Source organism: Haemaphysalis longicornis, unplaced genomic scaffold, assembly GCF_048455015.1.
Source record: "Haemaphysalis longicornis isolate Haplotype H1 unplaced genomic scaffold, Haemaphysalis longicornis Haplotype H1 scaffold_1, whole genome shotgun sequence".
NCBI lineage: Eukaryota > Metazoa > Arthropoda > Arachnida > Ixodida > Ixodidae > Haemaphysalis > Haemaphysalis longicornis.
Genome location: NW_027526203.1, coordinates 371,088,880 through 371,115,215, shown reverse-complemented (window position 1 = coordinate 371,115,215; position 26,336 = coordinate 371,088,880). Strand labels below are relative to the sequence as shown.

Sequence of the window (26,336 nt, the reverse complement as noted above, 5' to 3'; positions counted from 1 at the left end):
CTACTATACAATAGAGCGCGAAATATTAGAAAAATCCAAAATCAGGAATTGATGGTGAGTCTTATTCAGGCACGCCACAAACAGCAAACAAAATCATTTAGTTCCGCTTTCTGACGTAAATGAACAATTTTCGTCGTGCTTGAGCTCTTTGAACGAATCTGCATCAGAGCGTCCCACATTATTTCCGTGCAACGTGCGCCATTAGCGATAACGCTTTGTGGGAAGCAGTTCAAGGCGTTTAGTGTGTTTTCTTTCATCCAGGAATAGGATGGATACAGTGAACACGCCTGCGCTGTTGCGGCACAAGTTCAGTTGCTTCGTTCTGCGGGATCTGCTAAACGTGCGTTCACGCACTCACTCGCAGATAACGTGTCAAGCCGTTAACGCTCCCTCAATCCACTGCCTTCAACAAGAAGAAAAAAGAAGGGTTGGGTGAGAGGGAAGTATATCGGTATTCGGGTGTAAGTAGCAATCGGCCACAATCCTTCCCCAGAAGGCAGTGGTGGTGTCGAAGTCTGCAGACAGTCAACGGCTGCAAGCAGTCGCGTGTCTTTTTCATGGATGCTACCGGGCAAGACGGTGAGGCGTATTCAAGAAGAATGCCGTGGACTGCCCTTCTGACATCATCTTCCGGCGGTCCCAGCGGTTTCAAAGCGGGTGCGAAATACGGCGTGTTCTGGTCGGGCGGCAGTTTCCGCGACAGGGAGCCGCAGTGGGCCAGATGCGGGGACGCCGACCGTCACTCTGCTGTCCGGTATGAGAGCTACGTACTGCGTGCCGTCTCTGGTATGGTCAGCGCCGCTCGTTCGAAGCAGCCACCTACTCTGGCGGCGTGCTCTTGCCCCTCGAAAAGTTACGTCTCAGCAGTCGCCAACGTGATCGGCAGCGACGGCAAGGTGGCAGCGACCGTTTATGGCAGGTGAGGTTCTCTTTCTCGCACTTCATTCCATATTTCATGGACGCCATGATTGTGTGAAGTTTTAGTGGGTTTTTACCGGAAATTGGGGAATTATCGAAAAGCTGAAAGCATCAACTTTAGCAAATCTGGGGTGGGGCTGTTCATTGGCGACACTGTTTTCTAGAGAAGTGTAGGGCACCAGGCACGCATGCAAAATAGCCTCTGTATGTTTCGCGGGAGCGCACGTGTCTGACTGCACCTAGCACCGAAGCACGGCCAGCTTGTGTGCTGTGATAAGGTTCTCCCGTGCGTGTTATCGGCGGTGCTCTTCCCACACCGCCTCGCGACGTCGGGCCTTAGTTTTAGTAAGCACGCGGTATCGCCCCTTTCTTTTTCTCGTTGGAAAATGTGCCCATTAAAGTAAAAGTTCCGCGGTGTCTTCTGTATCGCCTAGACGCTCGGCTTTGCCAAACTGAGTGGACGAATTACCGACCAGAGAATGCTCGGTGGCAGCAGTGGGTGATGCTTTGGCTTATCTCGCACGCAGAATGCAAAAGCAGGAAATATGAAGCCCAAGTGGAAGTGATTTTTGTCTCCGTTGTTGGCAGCATTTCGTCTGCATAGCTTGCTAACAGTCGATTTGGTAGCTGTGACAGAATGGAACGCACGTCAGGCTGCACGCGCTCGCCGATGGCATTGCCGTTGTGCCGGCGCGAGATTTAAACGTGGACGTCTTACTGCGCAATGAGACCTGTCCGCTGCCCTCCGTGGTCTAGCGGTTTGGGGTGGCGTTACACAGACGGTATGATGCATAGGACGCGGGAGAGACGTGGGCGGTCTAAAATCGAGAAGCGATGGACGCAGGCGGCAGATAGTAATATGCAACAGGAAGATGCAGTACCCTTCCACCCTCTGAAGGATGACAAGCGGAGTTGTGGTACCGAGCCTCATTGTGAGTGACAGTATGCTTTGAGCAGGGCGTAGTCGGAGGGCACGAAGAAAAACGCGCTGGTTTGTAATTAGCGATTCAACATACTTCTAGTTAATTAGCTGAACGAAACTTGAATCGACTAGAGGTTTGTTACAGCTGACAAACACGGGGCTGTCCGTTTCCCTCTTGGGAAGCGCATGTAATACAGCAGACGAGAATTCCGCAATATTTACAACTTCACTCGGAAGTATAATTAATGAAACTCAGCGCAATGTTAGTCGTCTTGGCGGCTAATTGTCTTATGATTTGTTTCTGGATAGTTTTAATAAAGCAGGAGTCAAAGCTGTTTTCTCCAATCCCACTCCCTCCGTAAATGAACATGCTTCGCTTTGCAATGCAACACTTACTGTGAGAAAGCATTCCCACAAAAATCAAGCTTTTACCAATTCCTTTAAAGTAGGCTTCACCTCTAAACCTATATGCATTACAGGCAAGACATTTTTAGGGGAAATATGCGCCGTAGCATCAGAATACGTGGCCGATTGTACACGTTTCTGTATAATTTCTAAGGGGGTTCTACGTGCTCGTGCTATTGTCTACGTCGCTCTGTAGTCGGAGATGTGCTGTATCCTAGCCATAGAGAGCTGCTCTGTGAAACAGAGCAGGTCTTTACAGCAACGCTGTTTGACGCTTTGCTGCCGCCCGCTACTGCGCCACGTGCTCGAGTAACGGCGATGCACGATTCCCTTCATCGCGAACGACAGCAGCAGAGTGACCGAGCGCTGCACCAGATCAAGCATAATAGTTCATCAAGCACGGCAGGCATTCGCGTGAGAGTGAGGGTGAAGTTTGGCATCACTCGGAGCACTGTAGGCGTGAGCGCGCGGAGCGTGACAGCAGGGCGGCGGTGCGGACCTCCGCTGCTCGGGCTTTCTGCGCCGTGGTCCATTTACTTTTTACTGCGAAGCAGTATGTCTAAACCCCATCCCACCCCCCGTTTCCATTTCGGCGAAGCCGCTCCTCTACTCGCGCCGCTCCGGCGTTCCTTTTCGCCGCAACCGACCCCTCTTTCACAACTGTTATTTGCCGGTGTCTCGCGTGTGGGCCTGCGCACAAAAGCGTTTGCCGGTTTAAGCGTGCACGTGCAAAGAGTGGAGGGAGGATGGGAGGGGGAGCAGCCGAAGCTATGGGTTTCATGCCCTCACTAATAAGACGTCTGTTGTGCTGGTGGGAGGCTTACGCGTGGACGCCAAACAGCCGAATGCGACCTGTCTTTTGTCTTCATTGGTAGAGGGGATAAGGTTGTGTTCGACAGCAAGATGCCGACGTTGCGGCCACCCCATGTTTGTTAGCTAGAATAAAGCTCAAGTCCTAAGTTTCATTCAGCTAAATGGCTAGAAAGTATGCTCAATCGCAAATTACAAACAAACGTGGTTTGTTTCGTGCACTCCGTCGACTGCGTACAGATTCGCAGGTCATTCGTCTTCACAGAATGTAATGGCAGCACTTTTTTGGCCGATAGTACGGTGCGTGTCAGGCTTGTCCAGGTCAAGAAAGCTTGTGGTTTCGGAGAATGCTGGCGATAGCTGCTGGTGGCTGCTGGGTTGGAGACTCTTGCCATTGCGCGTGCGCGGGTCTCGTATAGGGTCGAGCCGATCGTCGTTTCACGCGGGGCGGTATCATTTGCAGACGCCGCCATGCACAAGGGGCGTTTCTTTCCTGCAGTGTCAGCCGTCAGCGATGGCCCACGTGTGATAACTGATAAGCTCGTCGTGTGATCCTGGGCAGTATCACCACGGGAAGTTATGTAATCGCACGAATGGTTCTAAGAAAAGCGCTGGATGCCATTCCTAAATCTACATTTCCTTCCCTGCGCCTATAAGGTTTAGAGGAATGGGGCTAGTAAATTTGTGCGATTTTCACTGCACGGCGTCACGCTCGTATCACCCGCGTCCGCTTACAGCGGGCACTGCGGAAGAAAGCCCCTCTCGTGAGAGAGAGAGAGGAATTTTATTGAAATGAAATAAACACAGAAAGGTCGGCCTGACGGTAGTATATCTGGCCAGCTATTCTGTGTGTGGGAAGGGAAAGTGGAGGAAAGAGTGTGGATAGAGGACGAGAGAGATGAAGATGGCGGAGAAATAAATGAAGGGCTATGTATAGAAGATGCCTATACCGATACGGTGTATGCGTTAAAGTTAAGCCGGACGGGCCTCAACTACAATATCTCTGAGAGGCCGCTGCTGCGCAGAAATGTCAGCACAGCTTTAAATGCACTGTAGGAACGCTTCGCGTCTGGCCAAGGTCCCAGCAGCGCTTCCTCCGACACCACACGACAGTCCAAACGGGCCAATGTTCGCACTAATTGTTCTCGAGGTTGCGCATAGCGTGGACAGTGGCAGAGAACATGCGAAATAGTCTCTGGTACATGGCATGTCTCACAGTCGGGGTCACTCGTAAAGCCAATGAGGTGCTTGTAGCGACGGGTAAAGGCTACGCCAAGCCGTAGTCGGTGAAACAGCTTGGCGTAGTTTCGCTGAATACCAGGAGGTAACCGAAACTTGCAGTCGGGGTCCAGGCGGTGTAATCTTCTATGACGATTGTCAGGGTGGGACCAGTGATTCGCCGAGGCGTGGCGGAGAATGGTAAACAGAAGGGCGGTCGTGTCCGTCCTTGCGAAGGGCAGACGTGCAACATCTGCATTTGCAGAAACCTTCTTTGCCTCCTGGTCAGCCCAGTCGTTACCAGCTAGCCCGCAATGGCCTGGTACCCACTGAATGGTGAGGACATGTCCTTGTTGCAGTGCCAATGAGCATAATTCGAGTACTTCCGCAGCAAGGGCATAATAGGGTCCTTGCCTCATAACTCTGTTGAGGACCTGGAGTGCTGGCTTGGAATCACAAAACAGGGTCCAAGCTTGAGGTGATTCACGGGAGACTAAACGAATCGCCTCCCGTATGGCAGCCAACTCAGTGGCAGTAGAAGTTGTCTTGTGGTCTAGTGTGAATCCTTGGGTAACGCATAAGCTTGGAATTACCACAGCCGCGGTGGACCGGGATGCAGTCACAGAGCCATCAGTATATACATGTACAGTTCCGGCGTACTTGTCTGTCAAGAACGCTAGAGTCAACTGTTTGAGGGCTATTGATGGCAAAGAGGACTTCTTCCCAATTCCCGGGATGGAAAGGTAAATTGATGGTTTTGATAGTACCCACAGAGGATTCTGGGAAACCACCATTGGGGCGAAACCTGATGGGATCTTATGTTGGTGTTGCAAAATGGCTGCCGCAAAACTACTTCTCGAACACGTAGTAGGAAGAGCCGATAATGGATGGTGTTCATGCCTTGTGAAGCATCTAAGGTAGACTCGAAGGGGTTCGCCCAAAAGAAGTGCATCCATTGGAAAAACACGTGCCTCGGCAATTGTGCCCACAGTAGAGGTACATCGTGGTAGCCCCAAGCATATTCTGAGGGCTTGTGCTTGCAAACCTTCCAATGTGCGCCGGGAAGAAGTTCGCAGGTTTGAAATGGCTGGCAGGCTGTAACGAAGATGCCCCAAAAACAGGCTTCGGTACAACTGGAGAAGAACGCTCTCAGATGGACCCCATCTCATCCCCGCCACGAAGCGAAGAACATGTACTAGGCTTGCAAGTTTAGTTTTCAACGAGGCTATGTGTTTCGTCCACGACAGACCGCGGTCTACAGTCACTCCCAAAAATCTGTGGTGCGTGACGTAAGGTATCAGTGTCCCCTCAATAATGATAGGATACCGGAGCATCGACTTTCTGGTGAATGCAAGAACGGCGCATTTTTCTGGCGCTAAACTCAGGCCTTGACGGCACAAGTACCGAGACGTCGTTGTTGCGGCTCGCTGTAAACGGGCTCGCAGCTGCGGTCGAGTTACACCAGAAGTCCAGATGCAGATATCGTCAGCGTACATAGTGACTCTGACGACTTCAGGCATTTCGTCCACGAGACCGATTAGGGCAATATTAAAGAGGGTGGGGCTCAGTACTCCTCCTTGTGGAACACCACGATTAACCTGGTGGAGTCCTGTGTCACCGGCAGACGTGGACATGAAGATTGTCCGACCAGTAAGGTAACTGGAAATCCACTCATAGAGTCGGCCGCCTACTCCCACAATCTCTAGAGCATCCATAATCGCACTGTGGAGCACGTTGTCATAGGCGCCTTTGATGTCGAAAAACAATGCGCCCGCGATTCGGCGACGGTTTCTTTCTTGCTCCACTGAAGACACCAGATCGATGACACTGTCTATAGAGGATCGTCCTCTTCGGAATCCTGTCATGACATCCGGGTAAATGTTGTTTTTCTCAAGAAACCATTCGAGTCGGGCCAGCACCATTCTCTCCATAACCTTTCCGATGCAGCTTGCCAATGCGATGGGTCTGTATGAGGACAGCTCCAAGGGGGATTTTCCTGGCTTCAGTAGAGCAACCACACGACTGCATTTCCAGTGGTTGGGGACAGAGCTGGAGATCCACGTTGCATTGAACCATGATAAAAGAGCTTTCCGACCTTCGCTGCCAAGGTTTCGCAGTACGCAGTACCGTACGCCATCAGGTCCTGGAGCAGATGAACGGCAGGAGGCTGAAAGAGCGGCATCCAGCTCTTGCATCGAGAATCGAACGTTGAGGCGGTCGTCTGTGGTCTGCGGTGTACGCCTTTGTGTACGGGAAAGCAGGGCGTGGGATCCATCAACAAGCATTTTGCAATATGCTTCAGCTACCTCTACTTCGCTTTTTCCTGTGCTTAGAGCCAAAGCCCGAAAAGGGTACAGTTGCTTCGGGTGGTACTGGAGACTTCGCACCACTTGCCAAATTCTTGAAAGGGGCTTGCGCGGATCTAATGAAGAGCAAAATCGCCTCCACTGCTCTCTTCCAAGCTTTTCTAAATGGCGTCGTATTTTCCGTTGCACGCGGCGACATTCTGTTAGATCTGCTGCAGCCCGGGTTCTTCTATACCTCCTCTCTGCGCGGCGTCTTATGGCACGGAGTTCTTCGTACACGGCATCTATGGGTGTTCGATGTTTGGTAGTGCTAACGTACTTCGTGGTGCACTCCATAGCAGACAGTATGGCGCTTTCTACATCGGACTCCGACGTAATAGTTGCGCATGACTCCTCAACCATCAACGTAAACTTTCGCCAATCAGTACAACGGATCCTAGGGACGTCAGACGTGTGGAACCAGCGCAGTTGTACGTAGGTCGGAATGTGATCACTCCCATGTGACTCAACATCACAACACCAAGTTGCAGATGTTGACAGTCTTTGATACGATTGCAAGGTCCAAGCAACTACTGTACGAGAGCCCACGAAGAAAGGTAGGGGAACCGTCGTTAATAACCACAAAGCTTTCGTCGTGAATAAAGTCTGCAAGGTCATTTCCTTTCTTGTTCGTAGCCGCACTGCCCCACAGGGGGTGGTGGGCATTAAAATCACCGACGATGATGTGTGGACGGGAACAAGCGTGCACCACAGAGCTCAGGTACGTGAAGTCAAGGTCCGCGCGTGGAGGTATGTAAGCCCCGATGACCGAAATGACTCGACGCTTGTGCGTTAACGTCACGCAAATATATTCATTTGAAGCATGAGCAGAAAGCGCATGTCTGACGTAAGGTATGTCCTTTCGTACGCATAATAATACCTTGCTGAGTATTCCTTCCTTCTGTGACAACAGGAGAACGTAACCGGAGAGACGAAACGGGGCAGATATGTTTGGCTCACATATAACCACGACTGGGAACTTGTATTTAAACATGCGCTGCCGAAAATCTGACATCCGCCCTCGCAGTCCTCTTGCGTTCCATTGCATCACGAAAGAATTGTGAAGTCTCTCTTCCAGTAAAGTTATGCCGGTTTTTTGCGCCATAATAAATCACTGGAGTGCCTCAATGAGCGGCTCCAACGCATCTAGAACCTGCACCACAGTTTTCGCAGATTGACTTTTCAGACCTGCGATGAGTTTTCGCATAGTGTTTAGCAGCTGTTTGAGCATGCGTAACACCTTCTCATCGGCGATCCTCTCTTCATTGCTGTGCTTTTCATAAGGGCCTTTCACTACAATGGCTGACTTGTTTGCAGCAGAAACCGTTTGCGACAAGAGAGGCCAGTCGTCGGCGGATACAGTTCCAGACGCAATATTTGTTCGACGAGGAGGAACCGGAGGAGGTCGTGGTTCTTCCTGTGTCAACACCTGTGGGAGTGGCGCCAACGGTGGCGCCGCTGTGGTTTGCAAATCCCTTGGGCGAGATTTACTGCGTGACTGTCGACGTCTGCGACGGGAGCTTCGACGACGTCTCCGAACGGACGCTGCAGCCTCTCTGTGCGTAGAGTTATCTCTGACCATCGTGCGCAGAACTCGACGCTCATGCATCATTTTTGGGCATTCATTAGAGGTTGCCTCGTGAGGACCCGAACAATTTGCACATTTCAGCGTGCCTTTGCAGTTAGCATGGTCATGAGCATCACCACACCGCTTGCATGCTACGGCATTCTTACAAGCAGCACTGACATGACCTAGCTTCTGACACTTATAGCATTGAAGGGGCCGTGGCACATACGGACGCACACGATGTCGCACGTAGCCTACTTTCACAGACGCTGGAAGCGAATCGCACTGAAATACTACCTTCACGCACCGCGAGCGACCGATGCGATGAATGTCCAGGATGCGGACCGTTGACGAAAGGAGCTGCACTAGGTCACTGTCGTTGATCTCCGGGTCTACATCAGAGATGACACCAGTCGTTGTTTCCTTTCCGTGAGCCAAGAACGAACGCACCTGGATGTTTCCTAACCCTGTGATGGCCTTCAAAGTGTCTATGATGCCGTCGGTGGTCACATCAACCATTAGCACGTTCAATCGGGCATTGATCCGGATTTCCTTGACCTGGTTAACCGCAACCCGGCGAAAGTACTCTGTCAGTTTCTGACGGTTCAACGTATTTAGGTTATCGGTCTTCTTGACGGGCACATAACCAACCGTGAAGACCTTCGGACCAGTGGGCATTCCGGCCATCGTCTCACTTGTCGTTGAGGTGCGGCGGAGTTTCCTCTTCAAACGACGCCCTGTGACGACGGTGAATTCGCTGTCCGAGTCCATTTCCTCAGTCATGGAGCCTTCTGAGGATTCGTGGCAGCCAGGGGAATCCAAGTTGTCGGCTCCCGGCAGCGGAGACGACGCCGACCGCTGTGCAGGGTCGGGGGGAGGAGGGGGTTCATTATCCCCCATCCTTGAAAATATCGTGTCGAGAAAGCAGTTTTTAGAGAGGAAAACTTGCGAAAAAACAAGAGAGCTCAAGGAACAGAACCTTCCTTCTGCTTCTTCTTCTTCTTCTCCCTCTCGTGAGAGGTGACGTCTGCACATTAGGCGGGCCCACGTGAAACGACGATCGGCCCGATCATGTACGAGACCCGCGCACGCGCAATGGCCAGCCATCTCTGACCCAGCAGCCACCAGAAGATGTCGACAGCATGCTGTGGAGTCACGCATTCGCTGCCCTAGGCAAGCCTGGCGCGCACTGTACTTACAAATGGATAAATCCGCTGACATTTTTGTTTTCATCTAACATGGCTTCTGCCGGTAAATATTGTCAATGACTAGGTTCAGAAGCGGCAACTAGCCCAACTTGACTCTCTAAATGTCGCTTTTGTTGTTGCCCAGTTCCCAATGTCTTCACGTGAAACTTCGACGGCTGGACCTCCTACGGCGCTACTTCATCTCCTTGGACTTGGAAGTGGATGGTGAAGACCGCAGAGACGATGTCGGTACGATGCTGTTCCAAATGGCGATGATGTCTAAATTATGACAGGCATTCATGTGATTTCCGTAAGTGGTTCGCGCGAGGAAAATTGTAGTGCTCCTGAATATGTGAATCCTAAAGCACCTGACCATAGCGCCGTAAGGTGCATGATGGATTTGGGCTAAGCAAGCTACGAGAATGGCACATACGACTCACTGTTTCCTTCCTTTGTCTGCGAATGTTTGTACTCGTTCGGTTGTAGTGCGGGTACGCCATATAGCCGCTATCCATTTTTTGAGTAGCGCTGTGCAAGGCAAGGCAAAATGGAAAAACGTAAGACCAGCACTCAGGGCAACAAAAAAAAAAAAAAAACTAAGGATTACGCGTGTATACTAAGGATAAGTAAGGGTTACGGAAAGGAAATGTAAGCATTGTATATTTTACATTTCCCTAATCTTGCTTTCCTTTGAGGTCACTGAAGGAACACGTCAAGCCATACAGCGCAACTTATTTATTGCTAAACTAATAAATGTATACCATTGAGCGAACAAGTCGTCGTCTGGGAGAGCGAAACGGCTATTTGACCACCTGCCTTCGAAGCGTTCCATAGCGCACGCTGCAACTCGGCAGTGGCGGAAGGTGGCCGTACACCGCAGTTGACGTGAGTGGAAGAACACAGCCAAGCCAGCGGACAGACGGGCAGCAATATCAGCCATTGTAATCTGTGGCCGAAATAGCAGCCGAAACGTACCTCAGCAGGACGCAGATCGAAGCCATTTTAACGCGTACTAAAGTCGAAGCGTTTGCTGAAGTAAACTGTCTAAAGGGGCCAACGAAGGAAGCCATTCGTGAACGCGGACGTAAGCAAAGCGTCTCAAGCGGTCCATTGGACACAATTGTTTTCGCATGGAGAACCCTTAAGAAGCGAGACGTCTGCTACCTTTCAGTTGTTAGCGCATGGGCGCTGAATGGAATGTCTAGACCTCCGTAATTTTTGTTCTCCTGATTGCAGACTACTACCTCATGCCGGAGCCCAACCACCTGGATGGATTTCAGTGGTTCCAGTTCGAATTTACCATCAACGTGGCGTCACTTTTGCGAGGAAGGCATGGCGTGAGTGCATCGCTCTTTCTGTCGGGGCAATACATTCGTTTGTTGCGTTCAGCGCCCACGCATGTTTCGTAACTGCGATGGTAATTTAGTGGTGTCGCGGTGATCTCTCCTCCGCCTCCACACCTCCAGGTGCGCATAGTTCAACATTAGGGGAGTGTAATTTCTTACGATTTCATCCGTCAGCCTCGCTGTATCGTCAACGTGGAGCTAGCGGCGACAGTCACGGGACTACTTCGGCTACGTGAATTATAGCGCCGTCATAAGTTTCCGCGGTTGTGGGGCAGCACTCCAGTTGTTAAAACTTGTATGCGATTTACACTTTGTTCACTGTGCGTTTGTGGGGCAGCACTACAGTTGTTAAACCTTGTATGTGATTCATACTTTGTTCACTGTGGAGCTGAACGCAGCTACGCGCATGTTATAATCGGTGAATTTACTTTTGTGAAACTCAGCCCCTTTTTGGCGCATGAAATGAACTCCCTCACCGGCGGTAAATTTTTCCACGATTTGACAGAGCCCACAATGGCGGTGCGGCAAAAACGGCTCTTTCTGCTACGCAGTGGAGAACTGGTTCTAATTTGTGGCAAGGGCTGTCGCCAGTGGACCCCCGATAAACAATTTGAACAGCCGCTTAAGCGACAGCCTCAAATTTTTTTCTCTTAAAAAAAAAAAAAAAACAAATTTCAAAGCTTTACAAAGCTTAAACAAATTTCAAAGCTTTACTAAATATTTTTTAGGCTCAGTTGAACGAGGTCACATTGCATATCTAATATATTGGAGGATTAGTCCTTGATGTGGAGCACGCATGTTTAAATTGTCTGCGCTTCCTACTCCACCTTCAATGTTTTTTCTGCTGCGCATCTCGTTGGTTAGAGTTGCGCTAGGGGGCAAGAAAGCCTTCACGCCGTCAGATTGAGCTAAATAGTTTATTACCCTGTAAACGGTAACGATTGCCGCGGATTGCCCATGTCACTTAGAGGTGAATTTTTTGAACGCTCTGTTTCAAGACAACTGAAAGGTAGGCTGTGTTGTAATCTTCTCTTACTGTAATGCAACGCAGCCGTGTACGTGTGAACGTGTAGTCAAGTGAACGACTGTATTTTTGTTTAATGTATTTTGTACAGTCTTCTGAAGGCCGCGCCTACAGACTGACCATGCGTGTCGTCCAGCTGACCGACGAGTGCTGGCCAGCGGGACCCGACCCAGTTCTGCTCTGTCTGAGGGAAGAGAACTGCAGGGACTGGTGCCACCCTCAGGTCAGGCTAGGTGGTTTTTTTGTTAATCGTGAACAAGTTGGAGTTTTGTTCTGCAATTAAGGAGTTTTGTTTTTCATCATTATCAGCAGCAGAAGCCTGTCTACTCCCACTGCAGGGCAAAGGCCTCTCCAGTAGATCTCCAATTGTACCGGTGCTGTGCTAATTGCGACCAATTTATCCCCAGTCTTCTTGCTCTCATCTGCCCACCATACTTTCTGCCGCCCCGTACCACGCTTGCCTTCTATAGGGATCCACTGTTCCCCTTAACGACCAATGCCAATTTCTTCTTCTTAATTTCTACTAAAATGTCCTTAGCAGGCGTTTGTTCCCTGATCCACTCCGCTCTCTTCTTGCTTTTATTTTCAAAATGAGCCAAATGCTGAACCCAATACTGAAGACCCGTTCAAAAAGAAATGAGCCAAATACACGGAGAAAACCGAAGTCAAAAGGGTTATATCGATTAAAAACGGGCCAAGTCTGCGACCTGTCTCAATAAAAATGAGCCAAACCCTCAACCAGTGTGCGATCACTTTGCGGTGATCACCGGTTCAGAATAAATGACTTTTTCTGCACCGGATATATTCAGTATTGATGTACGTATACGGGTCTGCATACTCTCAGTACGAAAATGAGCAAGCCCTATTAAGCTCCAATATACGCATTCGAAAGCGTTGGGCGCATGTTCTCCAGTGTCATGGGAGGACGACAAAATGAACCGAGATTAAGCCGGAAGGATGCTCTGTAACGGCTGGACTTTTAGACAAGTTTTTTTTTATTGCGCTACTTTGCCACGGGGCATCAAAGGAATGGAAAGATAAAAAAAAAAGGAAGTGACTGGATGCAACGGGCTTCATGCACTACAGGATGCCGTATAGACCAGTCTCAGCCATAAAGACCAACTGCTCCTTGTAAAGAGGACCATTTGTCCACCGATGAATATCGGGTGGACGTTCTTGGCGGTGTCCTGGAGCTTACTATGTGCCGGATTCTGGCTGGTCGGAGTCCTGGACATGTCACCAGGAGGTGTTCCAATGTCGCTTCCTCAACGTAAGCAGGGCAGTCGGGCAAGTTGCACAAGTCACTGCAAGGCTAGAAATCCATGTTGCACGAACAGCCGGCGTCAGTGCAACGCCCAGGCGAATTCTCCTGAGCGTGACCTCCTCGCGGCAGGTTAACCCGCCAGGAAGGTCAGTCCCACGCGGAGGAACAAGGGCACGCGTGGAGCGCCGAAGATGCTCTTTTTTGATTAGAAGGTCCTGTAGGGACAGCTGCAGAAAAGGGAACGGGTACATAACTTGCGGAGGATGAGCAGCCAAGTCGGCCTCGACGTAGGTGGGCGTGCTACGGCGGGTCCAGACGATGCGAACAGGGCACGGGAATGCTTTCAGTTTTCGGTGCACATCGCCTGTAGTGTCCAACGTGTTGTGTACACGCCGTATCTTTCGCGTAGACTGTGTTGAGTCTGTGTAGATGTCGATGTAGTTGATCAGGAAGTGCAAGTGCTTCAATGATTGCCCACTGTCATAAAATAAATGAATGTGAACTAGTTAAAATTAGCAGGGAATGCTGAGCATGTTATTACTTATGCATGGGAAAGTTTTAAAGGCTGTTAATGACTCCCTCGGAAAAATCGCCGATACCAGCAATCGAAAGCGTTTCACGCGTCTTGTACTGAGGGAGCGGGTTGTTTTCTCGCAGATGCAGTTTCGTACCCGAAAGAGTTTGCGTATGCGTCGAACTTCTCAGAGTAATTGCCTTCTCTTGTCCCTCTTGGATGACTGCTGTGTTGCCTTAAATAACTTTTCCGCTCCCTGGGGCGAGTGGCGCGTAATGCGATAGCTGTTTAAATCCTTATTAGATAATCTCGCGATGCAACGATAATTCTGAAAAGCGACACCAGTTTGAAATTCGAAGTTCTCGTTCGCTATACGTCTTCCATTGCAAGTGGTAACGAATGTGCAGAACCGCGAGGCGGGTGGCGTGTTAGTCCCCGAAATTTATGCAGCGCCACCTACAAATGTGGCGCTGCGGAATTTTCATGACGTGTTAAATTTTGTCTCTTTCTCTTTCTCTTTTCCCTTACCGCTTTTCTCACTTCGCTTTCTCGTTTTCTTTTCTCTATCTCTCTATCTATCTCTATCTCTCTATCTATCTATCTCTATCTCTCTATCTCTATCTCTCTCTATCTCTCTCTCTCTCTCTATCTCTCTCTCTATCTATCGAAACAGTAGTCGTGTTACACTCGCCGCATGATAGCTGAATTCGCTGAGGGCAAGCCTACCATTTCCATTTTTTTAGTTGGCTTCGATGACGCTTCTGTTCAGTCAGTTGTTTGTGTCTCCGCATTGACTGCGAATTGCGGTAAGCGTGGGTGCCTTTTCTTCGGCACTAAATTTATTTGTACTTAACAGAACGCGGCCACTGCATCGAACTGTTCACGTATTGACACTTTAGTGGTGAGCTCAAACACCAGATCAACAACGGTTAAAGTAGTCTTTCTTCCCCATTTATAGAAATTCTAAGAATCCCCGGTAATTCTCACGGTCGCGTTTACAAGCCCTGAGTGCATCATTTAAATCGAACAGCGGCCTTTGTTTCGCAGAACTGAACAAGAAACAAAAAGCAGCCTAATTGAAAGGCGTGCATGTGTAAGTATTGCACGCACAAGAAAGAGTGCAAACAATCGTTCGATCTTCTGTAACCAAGGGGAAAGGGTCTCTATTCAGCGTTCTATTGTGCTCAACACGAACTATTTATAAATACGGTGCGCTCAATACTCTCCGCATGTCTGGAGATGCGCCTTCTCCTGGCAACGTTCAAGGATCTACATTTTCACGGCGGCCACAACACGTAGTCAGCCAAAAACTTCAACCCATGGCAGGCACATGCAGTTAGCCAAGGATGTTGAAGTTAAGAGAAACTCGTTCATCTTTGTAACGTGTTAGTTTCTTGCCTTTTTTAGAAAACGGGCGAAGTGGATCCATGGACACCAGAGACCCTTCGGAGTGGACCTGAAGGGTTGGACAACTTTGCACATGAGATCAACAAGTCATTTGCCATCAGGTTCGTATTACATCGCCAGAGTTCCTCGTGGTCTTAAAAGGGGCCATGCAGACAAAACAGAAGTTTGGTTTGTTTGCATGATTGCCTCGTCAGAATCATACTGACACCCCTTTCAAGAAAACCTCGCTCAAATAAGCTAAATAATTAATAAAAAGGGAATGGACATGCGACTCGCTAGCTAATTTCCCGCACTTGAACATATGCCGTAATATGCACAGCCATGCGATTGGCTGAGGCCTGCAAACGCAAGTTAGGCAGGGCTTATAATCTTGCAAGAACCAACTATTTTCGCTTAGGTGTAATGCATATTCATTTTAAAGCAGCAAGAATGGTGGGGTAAACAATGAAAGTTACGAAAGTGCTCGTATACATAGAAGTACCAATGCGTACTGCTGTTGGTACCGCGCGCCTATGCTTGTTATAGCTGCACAGAAGTGCGGCTCTTTTGCATTGTCTCACATGACATGGTCGATTGCCGTAAGCAACATTGTCTTTCGTGGCTGTTTGTCGAGCATACCACATGTTACTACCTGCCGTAACAAAACCATACAGTTGCAAATACGGTCAAAAACGAATCAAAGGCAGACAGCTGTGCGGCGCCGTATGGTGGCACCTTCTAGGAGGATCGACGGTAAGAAAGGCTCCGCAGTCTCCTGCGCACTGAACAGCGCACTTGAAGATCCGCCCTTGTTACGTCATGGAAGACATCATGAAACGCGATAGTGGGGACGGGGAATGAAAATTCAAATTGAATAATTTCTCAGTTAATAAAGCATCATTTGCTGCCGCGCAAGTGCCGAGGGCACTATAAAACACCCAACTAAGCCTTCAGCAACGTGGTATTGACAGTGCTGATCAAGTTGGCAACTTCCTGGCTTCGTGATAAAAACTAGCGCAACTGCTATTTTCGTTTTCAATGTTTTGCTCCCTATTTTCTTGCTTCCAGGACCAGCTTCTCGACAGTGGCCGCCCACGTACCCAATCCGCCCGGGCTAAGCCACGGTCTAGTGCAGACGGGGAGCTGCTGGGGTGACATAGGCAGCGGAATGGCGCGTGCAGCGGACGCATCGTGCTACTCCAGCGTCTGCAACTGTTGCCCTCCCTCTGAACACGGCGACTGCGACGTCGGCGACCGCCACCTGCAAAGCAGCAGCACAACATTCTTTCGTGATCTGGACTCGGAAGTGGAGCTGGCCTTGACCAAGATCCAGCTGCGCGAGTTGAACGACCCACAATGCGGTCGTTTTGAAGTCCCGCGCCACTGGGAGGACCCGCACTAATTCCACCACGGGGACCCTTCTGTGGCCAGACGGGATTTACTTGAAGCAGCTGGCGTTTTAGTAAATGCACAAGGTTACTTAAACCTGCTTTGTTTTTAAGTTGTTCGTTTTTCTATTTGCAAGATTTTAGTTTACTTGTTTTAATACGAACGCGTTGTGTTACATTTAATACTTATATACACATGGAGCTTGCTTTTTAATTTGTCCCCACTGCACATCTTCTTAGTGAGGTACGCGAAAAGCATCAATTGTTCTTTCCAATAAACTAGAAAAAAAGGACTCGTTCAATTTAACCATTCATCATAAGGTACAGATGCTATGCATGTAGTGTGCGACGCCCACGTATCCAGAAGGGTGGGGGTGGGACTGGGGGCCGTCTTCCTATCCCCTCGGAGCGAATCGCATAACTACCCCTCCATATACAGGAACACGTAACTACGTCCAAACTGCAACCTCTTTCAGAGCATTTTCACGCTCTGTTTGTACCTGCACCCCATTCCACCCATGTGCTGCACCCTCCAAGCTTCGTGCATTCCTCCCAACACTTGCCACATTTTGCGGCAATAATCCGAGAGCGACCTGGCCATGGGGAATCCCAATAAGAGATACCGATATGCACGGGATTTGTTACGCCAAAGTTTGGCAATTTGGACGACACAGGGTGATTTAATCTACCAGAAACGAACCAGGGTGCTGCATGTGGTGCTTGAAAGGTGTCGAGGCAGTAAAGACAGTTTGGTTCATTGGAAAAGAAAAAGAACCAAATTTTAACAATGTCTCTGTAAGCACCATAATTAAAGGAGTACTGACTCGAAATTTCTCGCTTTCAGTTTTTATGCTGTAAAGAATACCTATTGGCCCAGTAATTACGAAAATTGAACCGAACGCCGTCAGCCGCCAACACAGAATTAATTATAGCACGTTTATTGCAACCAATTTCAAATTTGGTCGCCGCGCGGGAAAATGGCCCTTCGAAGGCCAGCCTGTAAGCGGGCAGCCTTACGTCACGGTCTCACCCGTGACGTCAGGGACGTTTTTCTTTCCTCCATGCGTTCGCCGCATCGTCTGCTACGATTGCACATGGTCCGCAACTCGCCCGCGCAGTCGACATGTCGTTCTTCAAACTCGGATGAGTCACTGCCACCCGACAGACAGAACAACTTTATTTGGCCAGGCGATTAGGCCGGCGATGTCTTTGCCGTCGTCCGTTTTTTTAATATCACTGCGGCTCGAACCGGCGCAGACCGTGATAGCAACAGCTTGTCGCCACTCTTCTAGTCAATCTGATCACGAAAAAAGAGCTCTACATGCGAGAAACTAGATGTTAGTGTGTTGAAAATTGTGGTAGGATTTGTTATCAGCGCTGAATTTAAAAGTGGCGTTCAGATATTTGCCGCGATGGTAAGCCTACGCTGACCGGAAGCGGAGGTTCGGCGCTCCGACCCAGCACTGTCGGCACCACGGTGCGGCGAGCGGCCGAAAGATGGCGCCACCTGCGCGCTAGAATCTAAACAGGCCGCGGCAGATGTCTTGGTCACCGATCGCAGAAACGGAAATTATTGCCAAAATAAAGCTTCATATGCGAAAAAGGGGATGATAGGGTGGTGAAAAGTTGTGTAAGGGATGGTCATTCGCAGTTGTACAGACTCCCAACAGCCACCAACACCCAAGGTGACCCGTGCAACCCCGAGCCCGCTGGCTTGGGCGACAGTTCTTGCGGCCGCCGGCGTGCACGAACTCCACGAAGTCCACGTTTAGCGCTGCATGTCGTCGCGTGGAAAATAACGCATCTTGGCGTCGTCGTCGATTTGCTCGGGCAGGCTTCCACGAGGAGTACTTCGCATACCGCGAGCTTGCCATAGCACAACTTGGGCGAGCTCGGCGACGCGCACCGCCGCGTCGCCGCGGTGCCCGTCGGCATCGCGCACCACGCCGTTTTCGGCACCAGTGCCGAACACCATGCGCCGGCAACGAACTGAAGAGCAAAGACGCCGAACACGCAACGTTTACAAGCATTGCTCACACAGCTACGCCCACGTCTCCTGCCCAAACAAATACCACCGACAACAGCAGCGCATGATATCGTTTCCGGTTCTGAAAACGAATATATGACGTCACCCTGAACCGGCCAGACACGTAGGCCAATGTTTCGTCACGCCGAAAGCGATTGCGCTAGTGCTGCCGATTTGTGGAAGCTCGCGGCCTGGACAATCAAAATCGATTTTGGATGTGATTCCGGCCTCGGATCGCTGCAAAAATTTCTGTGAGGCATCTGTACAGACTACTGAAGCCAATTATATCATTTTTTAGGTATCAAAATTTGGTGTCAGTACTCCTTCAAGAAAACAGAATAGGCTTGCGACAGCTTGGCTACGTTGCAGCACTGATCTGATGACGCATAATAGGAAGTCCGTTGCGATTGGCCGAGGCCGACAAAACCTACCTCGAATTAAACACGCATTGTAAGCTTGCTGAACGCAATTGTTGGGCTTAAATTTATTGCTTTTTACAGCAGTAACGATAAAGGCAACCAGTTCATACGGAGGACACTATGCCGGCCCAAGCTCCACAGCCGTCGGGCGCGCTGTGCTTGTCTACTACGACACTGCCCAACTGGCATTAGCGAGATTGCCACTTACAAGACCCTGTTTGTCCAGCATAACCAATCTTTTACGAATGATTACAATCAATCGTAACAAAGCCAGCCTGGTACAAATCAGCTCAAGTGCGGACAGCAATTGAGGAGTGAACGTCTTCACTGCTGGCAAAATACGTCCCCACAGTAGTAGCCAGTGTAGAAGAGATACTAAGGGCGATTGCTTCCTCTTCAGCTTCTGCCAATGACAGTGTTCGGTAGAAGCAGTGCCAGCCTGACCTCTTCAAGCGGAGTTACTGTCAAGGCGAACGCTGGGTGGGAGAGGTGTGCTGCTGCGTTTGTGACCCCGCGAGCATCATGACTGTTCTGTCGCGAAATGGCCTCCGCGTTACCCTTCTTCTGTCCACTGTGGTGTTCAGGGTGTATGTTACATGGAAAAAGTCTGACACTAATGAGTTCTTGAGTAGGTCGGGGGAGGGGCTCTAGATGTGGGCCGTTGTAGTCCGGAGCATTGATTCACGATTCTCGGAGGACCCAGCGTTGGCGAGAGACAGCCATTGGTATTGTAAAAGATGTTTAACTAGTAAACAATGTATTACGGACACAGAGTTGAAGGGATAACATGGTGGACGTGTGTGTGGGGAAGCAAAGTACGTGCTTGTGTGATCTTCGGATGATTGCACTGGCGCTTTCTACGTCGTGCTTGTTGAGTAGAGTATATGGGAATTGCGTACGGGATGCGCGAAATAATGAAAGCCTGCACAAGAAATTGCGCCGCATTCTCCCGAAAGCTGCGCCTGTTCGTATTTATTCAGCGCAGCATATGAGCCACCTGGTCCGTAGTGTCCTTTAGACGATTTATGAAGGTGAAGTTCCATTATCCTCCTAGGGTGCGCGGATGCGCGCGCATCCAGACACGGCTGTCCCTATCCGCACGCCTCGCGCGGATTATTTTTAAAACTGTCCGCACGCCTCGCGCGGATAATTTTTAAAACTGTCCGCACGCCTCGCGCGGATAACTTTCAAAACTGTCCGCACGCCTCGCGCGGATAACTTTTAAAATTGTCCGCACGCCTCGAGCCCGAATGCAGCGCCGTGTGCCAAGTTTCTTTTTCTTTGAGTTATTATGGACGCCCCAGTTTCTTCCTCTCTCAACTTGGATGCTACCCGCGTGTTACGTTGTTGTGGCCAGTTACTTAACCCAAGTGCAGCGTTGGTCTGCTAACGCTCAGCTTCACGTTGCGTGCTGTCCTGAGCCAGCTCACGGGTGAAGCCGGCGTGCCAAGCCTTCGTCGGACGACGAGAAACGGCGACCACGACGACACCGATCCATCTCCTGAAGAATCCAGGACGAAATTTGCCATCGTTCGTTCTGCACTTACTCTCCTACAAGTCGCGTTGCCATCAGCAATAACATGCAACAATGTGCCAGAGATCACCACACGAACAAATGCCGTGCTGTGATATGGCGGCGAATACAGTGAGGTGAATATGATTGTGTGCATCGGGGCGTAGAGCTCGACGTACTGCCACATTCGGCTTGTGATTGCGGTGACGGCGTAGTACATGGTAAATGCGCGAATGAGGTGTGTACGTGGTCCAGTGCAGGGTGTGTTCTCTGTGGTATCGCCCTTCATGTCGGCGCATTCGGCGGCTAAGTGCGATGCTTGCGCGGGCAGCGACATGGATCAGCGGGAAGCTTAAAGGGGCCATGCAGAAACGCAGGTTTGGTTCATTCGAAAGGTTGCCTCGTTAGATACATACTGACACCATTATTAACGTAAACGTCACTCAAATAAGCTATATAATTATAAAAAAGGGAACGGCCGTGTGACCCACAAGCTCATTTCACGCAGCAGAACCCATGATGTCATACACGCCAGCACTGGGATTGGCTGAGGCCGGCAAAAACAAGCACAAATTAGGCAGAGCTTATAAGTTTGGGGAACAAGTTATTTGCGCTCAAATTTGGGGCACATTATTTTTATAGAAATAAGAATGGTGGGATAAACGGTGGAAGTTATGAAAGCACATGTAAACGTATAAGTACCGATGCGTACTGCTATTGGTACTGCACGCACTGTGCTTGTTTTAGCTGCACTGCACTGCGGCTCTTTGGGGTTGTCTCAGACAACATTGGCCGATTGGTGTAAGCAACGGCGTATTACAGGCCATATTTGTCGAGCGAGCACCATGTGTCACGGAACGATTATTTTCTCCCTTAACAAAAACAAGCCAGATACAAATATGGTCAAAAACAAAGCAAAGGCAGAAAACGGCCCGCTACGGTATGCTGCTACTATCTAGGTTGATTAACGGTAAGCAAGTCTCCGCTTCGCACCAAGTTTAGCTTGAAGACCCACTCTGATGTTGTCGTTGCAGATGTCATTAAAACTCACAGTTTGATGTGAGAATCAAAATTTTAACTTAAATTGATTATTTTGCAGCGAACAAAGCATCGCTTACTTCCGTACAAGCACTGGGGGCACTATAAAACGTGAAATCTTTTGAATAAAATAAACTTGTACCATGTCTGCATAGAAGTGCACCTTCTGCAGCTGCGACTGCCCTACCTGGACTAATTACACCCAGTAACGGCACAAGATGACCGTTTTAACAGATAAGCCATCCGCACTGTCGCAGTGCTTTGGTGTCCGTCTATTTCCTTGTGCAGGAACACACCCAGCTCAGCATTATCATGGACTTTGTAAATGAGAGCAAAAAAGAGCGATGGTCCTCCAGTTGCGAGTGGCCTTGGTGCTATATTCATTTTCACGGCGAGCCTCCTCACGCCTTCCCTTGTGGTGTTTTAGAGCCATTGCTACTATTTCTCTGGCCCACTTTGTGTTGCACACAGAAGCAGCCATTCCACTGAGAGGAGGGTGAATCACCTTTGCAAGCCTCACCCATCCAGACGTGAAGTCACCTGTACTCATTCTCTAAGACGTACGCTGTGCTGTCAATGCTGTAAGCACTGTACAACACAGGATAATGTCTATGCTAGTTCAGTCAACACAGTGAAGCGCTTGAGGTAACTGGATGATGCTTTCGAGTCTGCCAGCATATACGGTCGCAGTTCAAGATCTCTATACAGTAGTTGCAAGAGCGCAGCCTGAATGTTTGTAACCACTTTGCCGACCACACTTTCCCTTCGCCTTATGTGAATCCTTGCCAAGTAACTGTCATCAGGTCCTGTTGCCTTCTGTAGCTCAAAAATCTCTGCCCTCTAAATGTCCTGCTACATCTGCTCCCTGCCTTGTACTGTTTCCAGCAGGAGGAAGATTCTCCCACACAAAGGCAGTCTAGACCGGCCGACCTATGGCTGGGGAGGATGCTGATCCTTCACTGTGGAACCAAGGCCATTCTTGGCGGTGTGTGCAGTGAAGGTAGTCTATTGATTGTTGGCCTGTGTGAGGGACTGCTGATAGCACTGCATATACTCCACCGTTCCCGCTATCATTACTGTTCACTGCCCTTTCCTTTACCGCCATTTCTACCCTTTTGCTCACTTTCTTCTCAATCCCTTTTAGGTCTCCCTGTTTTTACACTAAAAGGCAACTTCTGAAGGAAGAAAAAAATGGGTAGGAGGAGTAGAAAAAACTTAGAAGCCAAATAGTGTTCAACAGAAGTCGTTATGCGACAACGGCAGGGGTTTTCAATTATCAGTCCTGGACTCTCTGCGTACTCCCCAAGAGGCAATCTGACATTTCTTGTTCGCATGTATTCCTGTGGTGTGGAGAATCTTGCGACTACCCGTGGACAACAGGTAAAATGTCACTGTAAAGACCCAGTATATGGCTCAGGAATTAAGTCAACTTAATGCATATAGATGAGACTGAATATTTGTCACTTGAAAAATCTTCATATTCTTCACATTTGGCTCCATGTTAGCTCCTTCTGCACTGGCAGGTTCCAGTGTACCATTTTCGATCAAGTAGCTTGCTGAAAGATACCGAACACTTTCCAATATCAACTTCAGATTAGTTATAGTGCAGGGGGCAGTTTGTAATGCATGCAAAAGCCAGAATGTTTTCATGGCTAAAGCTATGGCTACGTGATAAATCCAGCATGTGTAACATCAGTTGTTAGGCCAGCGGCCGTCCTTATGTTTCTTCTCCTCTCTTCGTTTCGTTTGCACCGATTCCATCCAAAAAACACTGTCTAAATGTATGCACAGCTTCATCTAACAACTAGGCCATAAACTACTGTTCAGGCTAACAGCAGCCACCCGGAGTTAAGATCTGTGGAAGAGAAGGTGAGGAGCATGATCCACAAAAAAAATTTGAAAACGACATGAGGCTGTTAAAAAAATCTTATTGTGCTCAACTTCTTGCAGAAAAACGTTAGTAGTGCGTGAAAGCGGATTTCAGAGATTAGTTTATCTTCGGCGTTTCCTTCAGTAAAGTTTTACAAGGCTGCTCTCATTTCACAAGCTGACATCGCAAGTATGGCGAGTTTAGCAACAGCACTGCCTCGACATTGAAATTGTATAATGTAAGGTGTTTCAACTGTGATGATTCCTGCACTCAATAAAATGCAACAATCATGCCCTTAACAATCGCATATCACTCCACATTACTACCCCTCCTTTTGCATAATAACACTAAAAACTACTGCATTCTAATTGTACTTGACATGAATGAAAACAACCTCTGGGCACCTTTCTCTGGCACCGATGTCACCTATTTTCCTTCTCATTACAAAATTATGAACAAGTTAATGGTCCTTTTATAACAGCCTGAAACGAAACTGTGTTTAATTTTTCCTTTGTGCTGAGTGAAGAGTGGGTGCTACTAAGCCACCTATGTCGAAAACAGCCCTGGGGAGGTATTCTCGAGTTTTGTCCCTTTTGCATCCCTTTCAAAAGTGTCCCTTTTGGCGAGCCCTGATTGACTAAAAGCCAACAACCAGAAGTGACGTAACGCAAGCGCGGCAAACCTACTGCCAACCTTCTTCCATGCTGCCAATGTCCACCTCTTAACCGGAAGTTACGTCACGATGAAAGGGACGTTTTCAAAAGGGACAGTTACGAGAATACCGCCTCTATTCTCATCTTACTTGCCCCTGTGAAAAATAAAGGCGATTTAAGGTCACAGGGTAAGCCCTATACTACCTATGCATTTTTGGCCATTTCGAGGTACACTTTTATCGGCATCTACTAAAGGCATCTACATAATGCGTACATGATTTTCTTTCAAATTTGGGGCTGTTTTAACTGTACCAGAATTACTAAAATCACACTAAAATTACAATGTTCACGAATTTCTTTCCGCCAGTATCTAAATTTTGGCTTACTTTACATATTAAAAATTTTGTAACAAGAAAACCAGTGGGTGCATATTTTCAATTCTGGCACAGTAGATGTGACAACATGTAGATGACAGGAAAAAAGTATCGGCCGGTTCTCCTGGAAGATATAGGAAATAATGGTACCTACGTGAAAAACAGTTTTGAGATAATTGAGTTAAAAAATAAGAAATGAGGCGAAAAACCACTTTTTTGCCACAAACACCACTCAAGTCATTTATTTAGTAAGCACCAGCTTCATAATCACCGTCGAAATCATGTTTTCGCTTTTCAGCCAGTCGTCTGTCCTGCCTTGCCTATTTAGTCGGCTGTTGTGCAGCTCTGTTCACAAAGTATCTTTACGAACAGAGTCAACCTCTTTTAGCCACTTGTTGGTGCTGTTGCGCACAGGGTTCATTCCGAATTATTTCGAATGCTGGCTCTTGCAATGCTACCATCACTGAATGAAAGACCAGCACCCAATGTTGCAATCCTGAGAGGGTGAAGCCCAACAAAGACATTTTTTGGTGCGTGGCTTTGAAGCACAAATGTGGTAAAAACATGATGCACAGTATCTTTGGATTGCCTTGGATGAAACATCAGCTATGCAATGGCTTCCAAGCAACTTCTTAATACAGCTCATTCCAAACTAAGTGTTTTGATCTGGAGCTGGGAGGTTCTTGATGGAAAAAATGACAATAAACACGGAGCACATTCTAAAATCGGACATGGTCACTTTCTACTTGCTCACAGAAAAACTGTTTTTTAGCCAGAAATACAACCTTGGAAAATGTGCATAAGAAGGTGTACTTCCCTAATAGCAAAGACAAAAAAAGTCACTTTTTTAAGAAATTTGGCTTACCCTTTGCCCTTAAAGGACTACTGACATTAAATTTCCAATTTGAGCAACTGTACAAATAGCTTATTGTGTGTATGTAATCTTTCAGAAGTTGGAACTTTACTGTTTCATAAAACAATTTCAATCTTTGCGCATATTCAAAATGCGAAAGGCGACATCTGATGTACGCCATGGTCACCAAGAGAGAGATAAAGGGGGCTCTGTAATGTGAACTGGTGAGGTCAGCCCTGCTAGTGACAAGGCTTGCTACGCCACATGGGCTTGCAATGCCATACTACAATGAGTGGTGAATGCTGGACATTAGGGGTACAGCAGGGAGAAGACAAACAAGAAACGTTAAAAACGAGAAACAAGGAAATACTGCTAGCAGAGTCCAGTGCGTAAAAAGTACATTTTAAAGGAAATCATTAATGTAAACTGAATCAAAATACAAAGTAAATACAAAGTAAACGGTGCAAAAAAGGGAAGAACACCAACCCAAGAAAAAGAAATTGATAAACACCACAGCATGAGAGAGTACATATCTTGAGACACTTGCACTGCCTATGGTCTAAAGAGATATGTCCAGTTCAGTCTCGTAGGAAGAAACGAACATTGTGAATAACTTCTCTTTTAATATGTGTGCTGTTTATGCACGCATAATACAAAAGATTAATGGATACATCCTCTCTAGAAAGAACTCTCAAAGGCACACTGTGATGACTATGATATAATCTCCCTTCTCAAGAGTGAATGTATACATTGGTGGCACAGGTTGGACAAATGGAGAATTTTTGGCTAGGGGTCAACACATATCACATTATGTGACAAAGTGTACAACAGTGGCAGTGTGTTGGTTCTGCACAAGAGAAAAAAACAGCGTAGCTGGAACAACTACAAAGAAAAATGTGACACAGCCAGTACTCGTGTGATGAAATGCTTTCCAGTGCCCTCTTTGGCATCATAGCAGACCTTGAGTTGTGTACAATTTTGTTGAGAAGCTTTGTATATCCAAGGCCGCATATTGCGCATGTGCTAGTGCCAGTAGGCAGTGTTCTCCAGCCTGCACCCCACCCTGCCCTGGGAAGCCGCATCTATAAGTCTGAAATGCATAACCCCTTTCCTTCTTTCCCGCCCTGTGTCCACTATATAAATAGGATCCTCCTGCCCCACTTGCCCTACACCCAACTGCCCTTCACACCCCATGAGTATGACCCCTTTACTGGGAGTGCCATCCACCATACCTGCCTAAGCTACCACATCACCTCCTGGAAAGACTGGCTGAATGCGGATAAGATAATGGACGAG

The 26,336-nt window shown here is 48.5% G+C and overlaps 1 protein-coding gene across 1 annotated transcript; it reads left to right on the top strand.

The window, feature by feature from the left end:
• Positions 1 to 360: 360 nt before the first annotated feature.
• On the top strand, positions 361 to 17,048 carry LOC144155082 (uncharacterized). Its single transcript, XM_077686325.1, has 6 exons — positions 361 to 919; positions 9,518 to 9,621; positions 10,609 to 10,709; positions 11,834 to 11,965; positions 14,928 to 15,028; positions 15,975 to 17,048. Exons 1-6 carry the CDS (start codon positions 558 to 560, stop codon positions 16,306 to 16,308), a joined length of 1,134 nt encoding a protein of 377 aa, XP_077542451.1. The 5' UTR covers positions 361 to 557; the 3' UTR covers positions 16,309 to 17,048.
• The last annotated feature ends 9,288 nt before the right edge of the window (positions 17,049 to 26,336 follow it).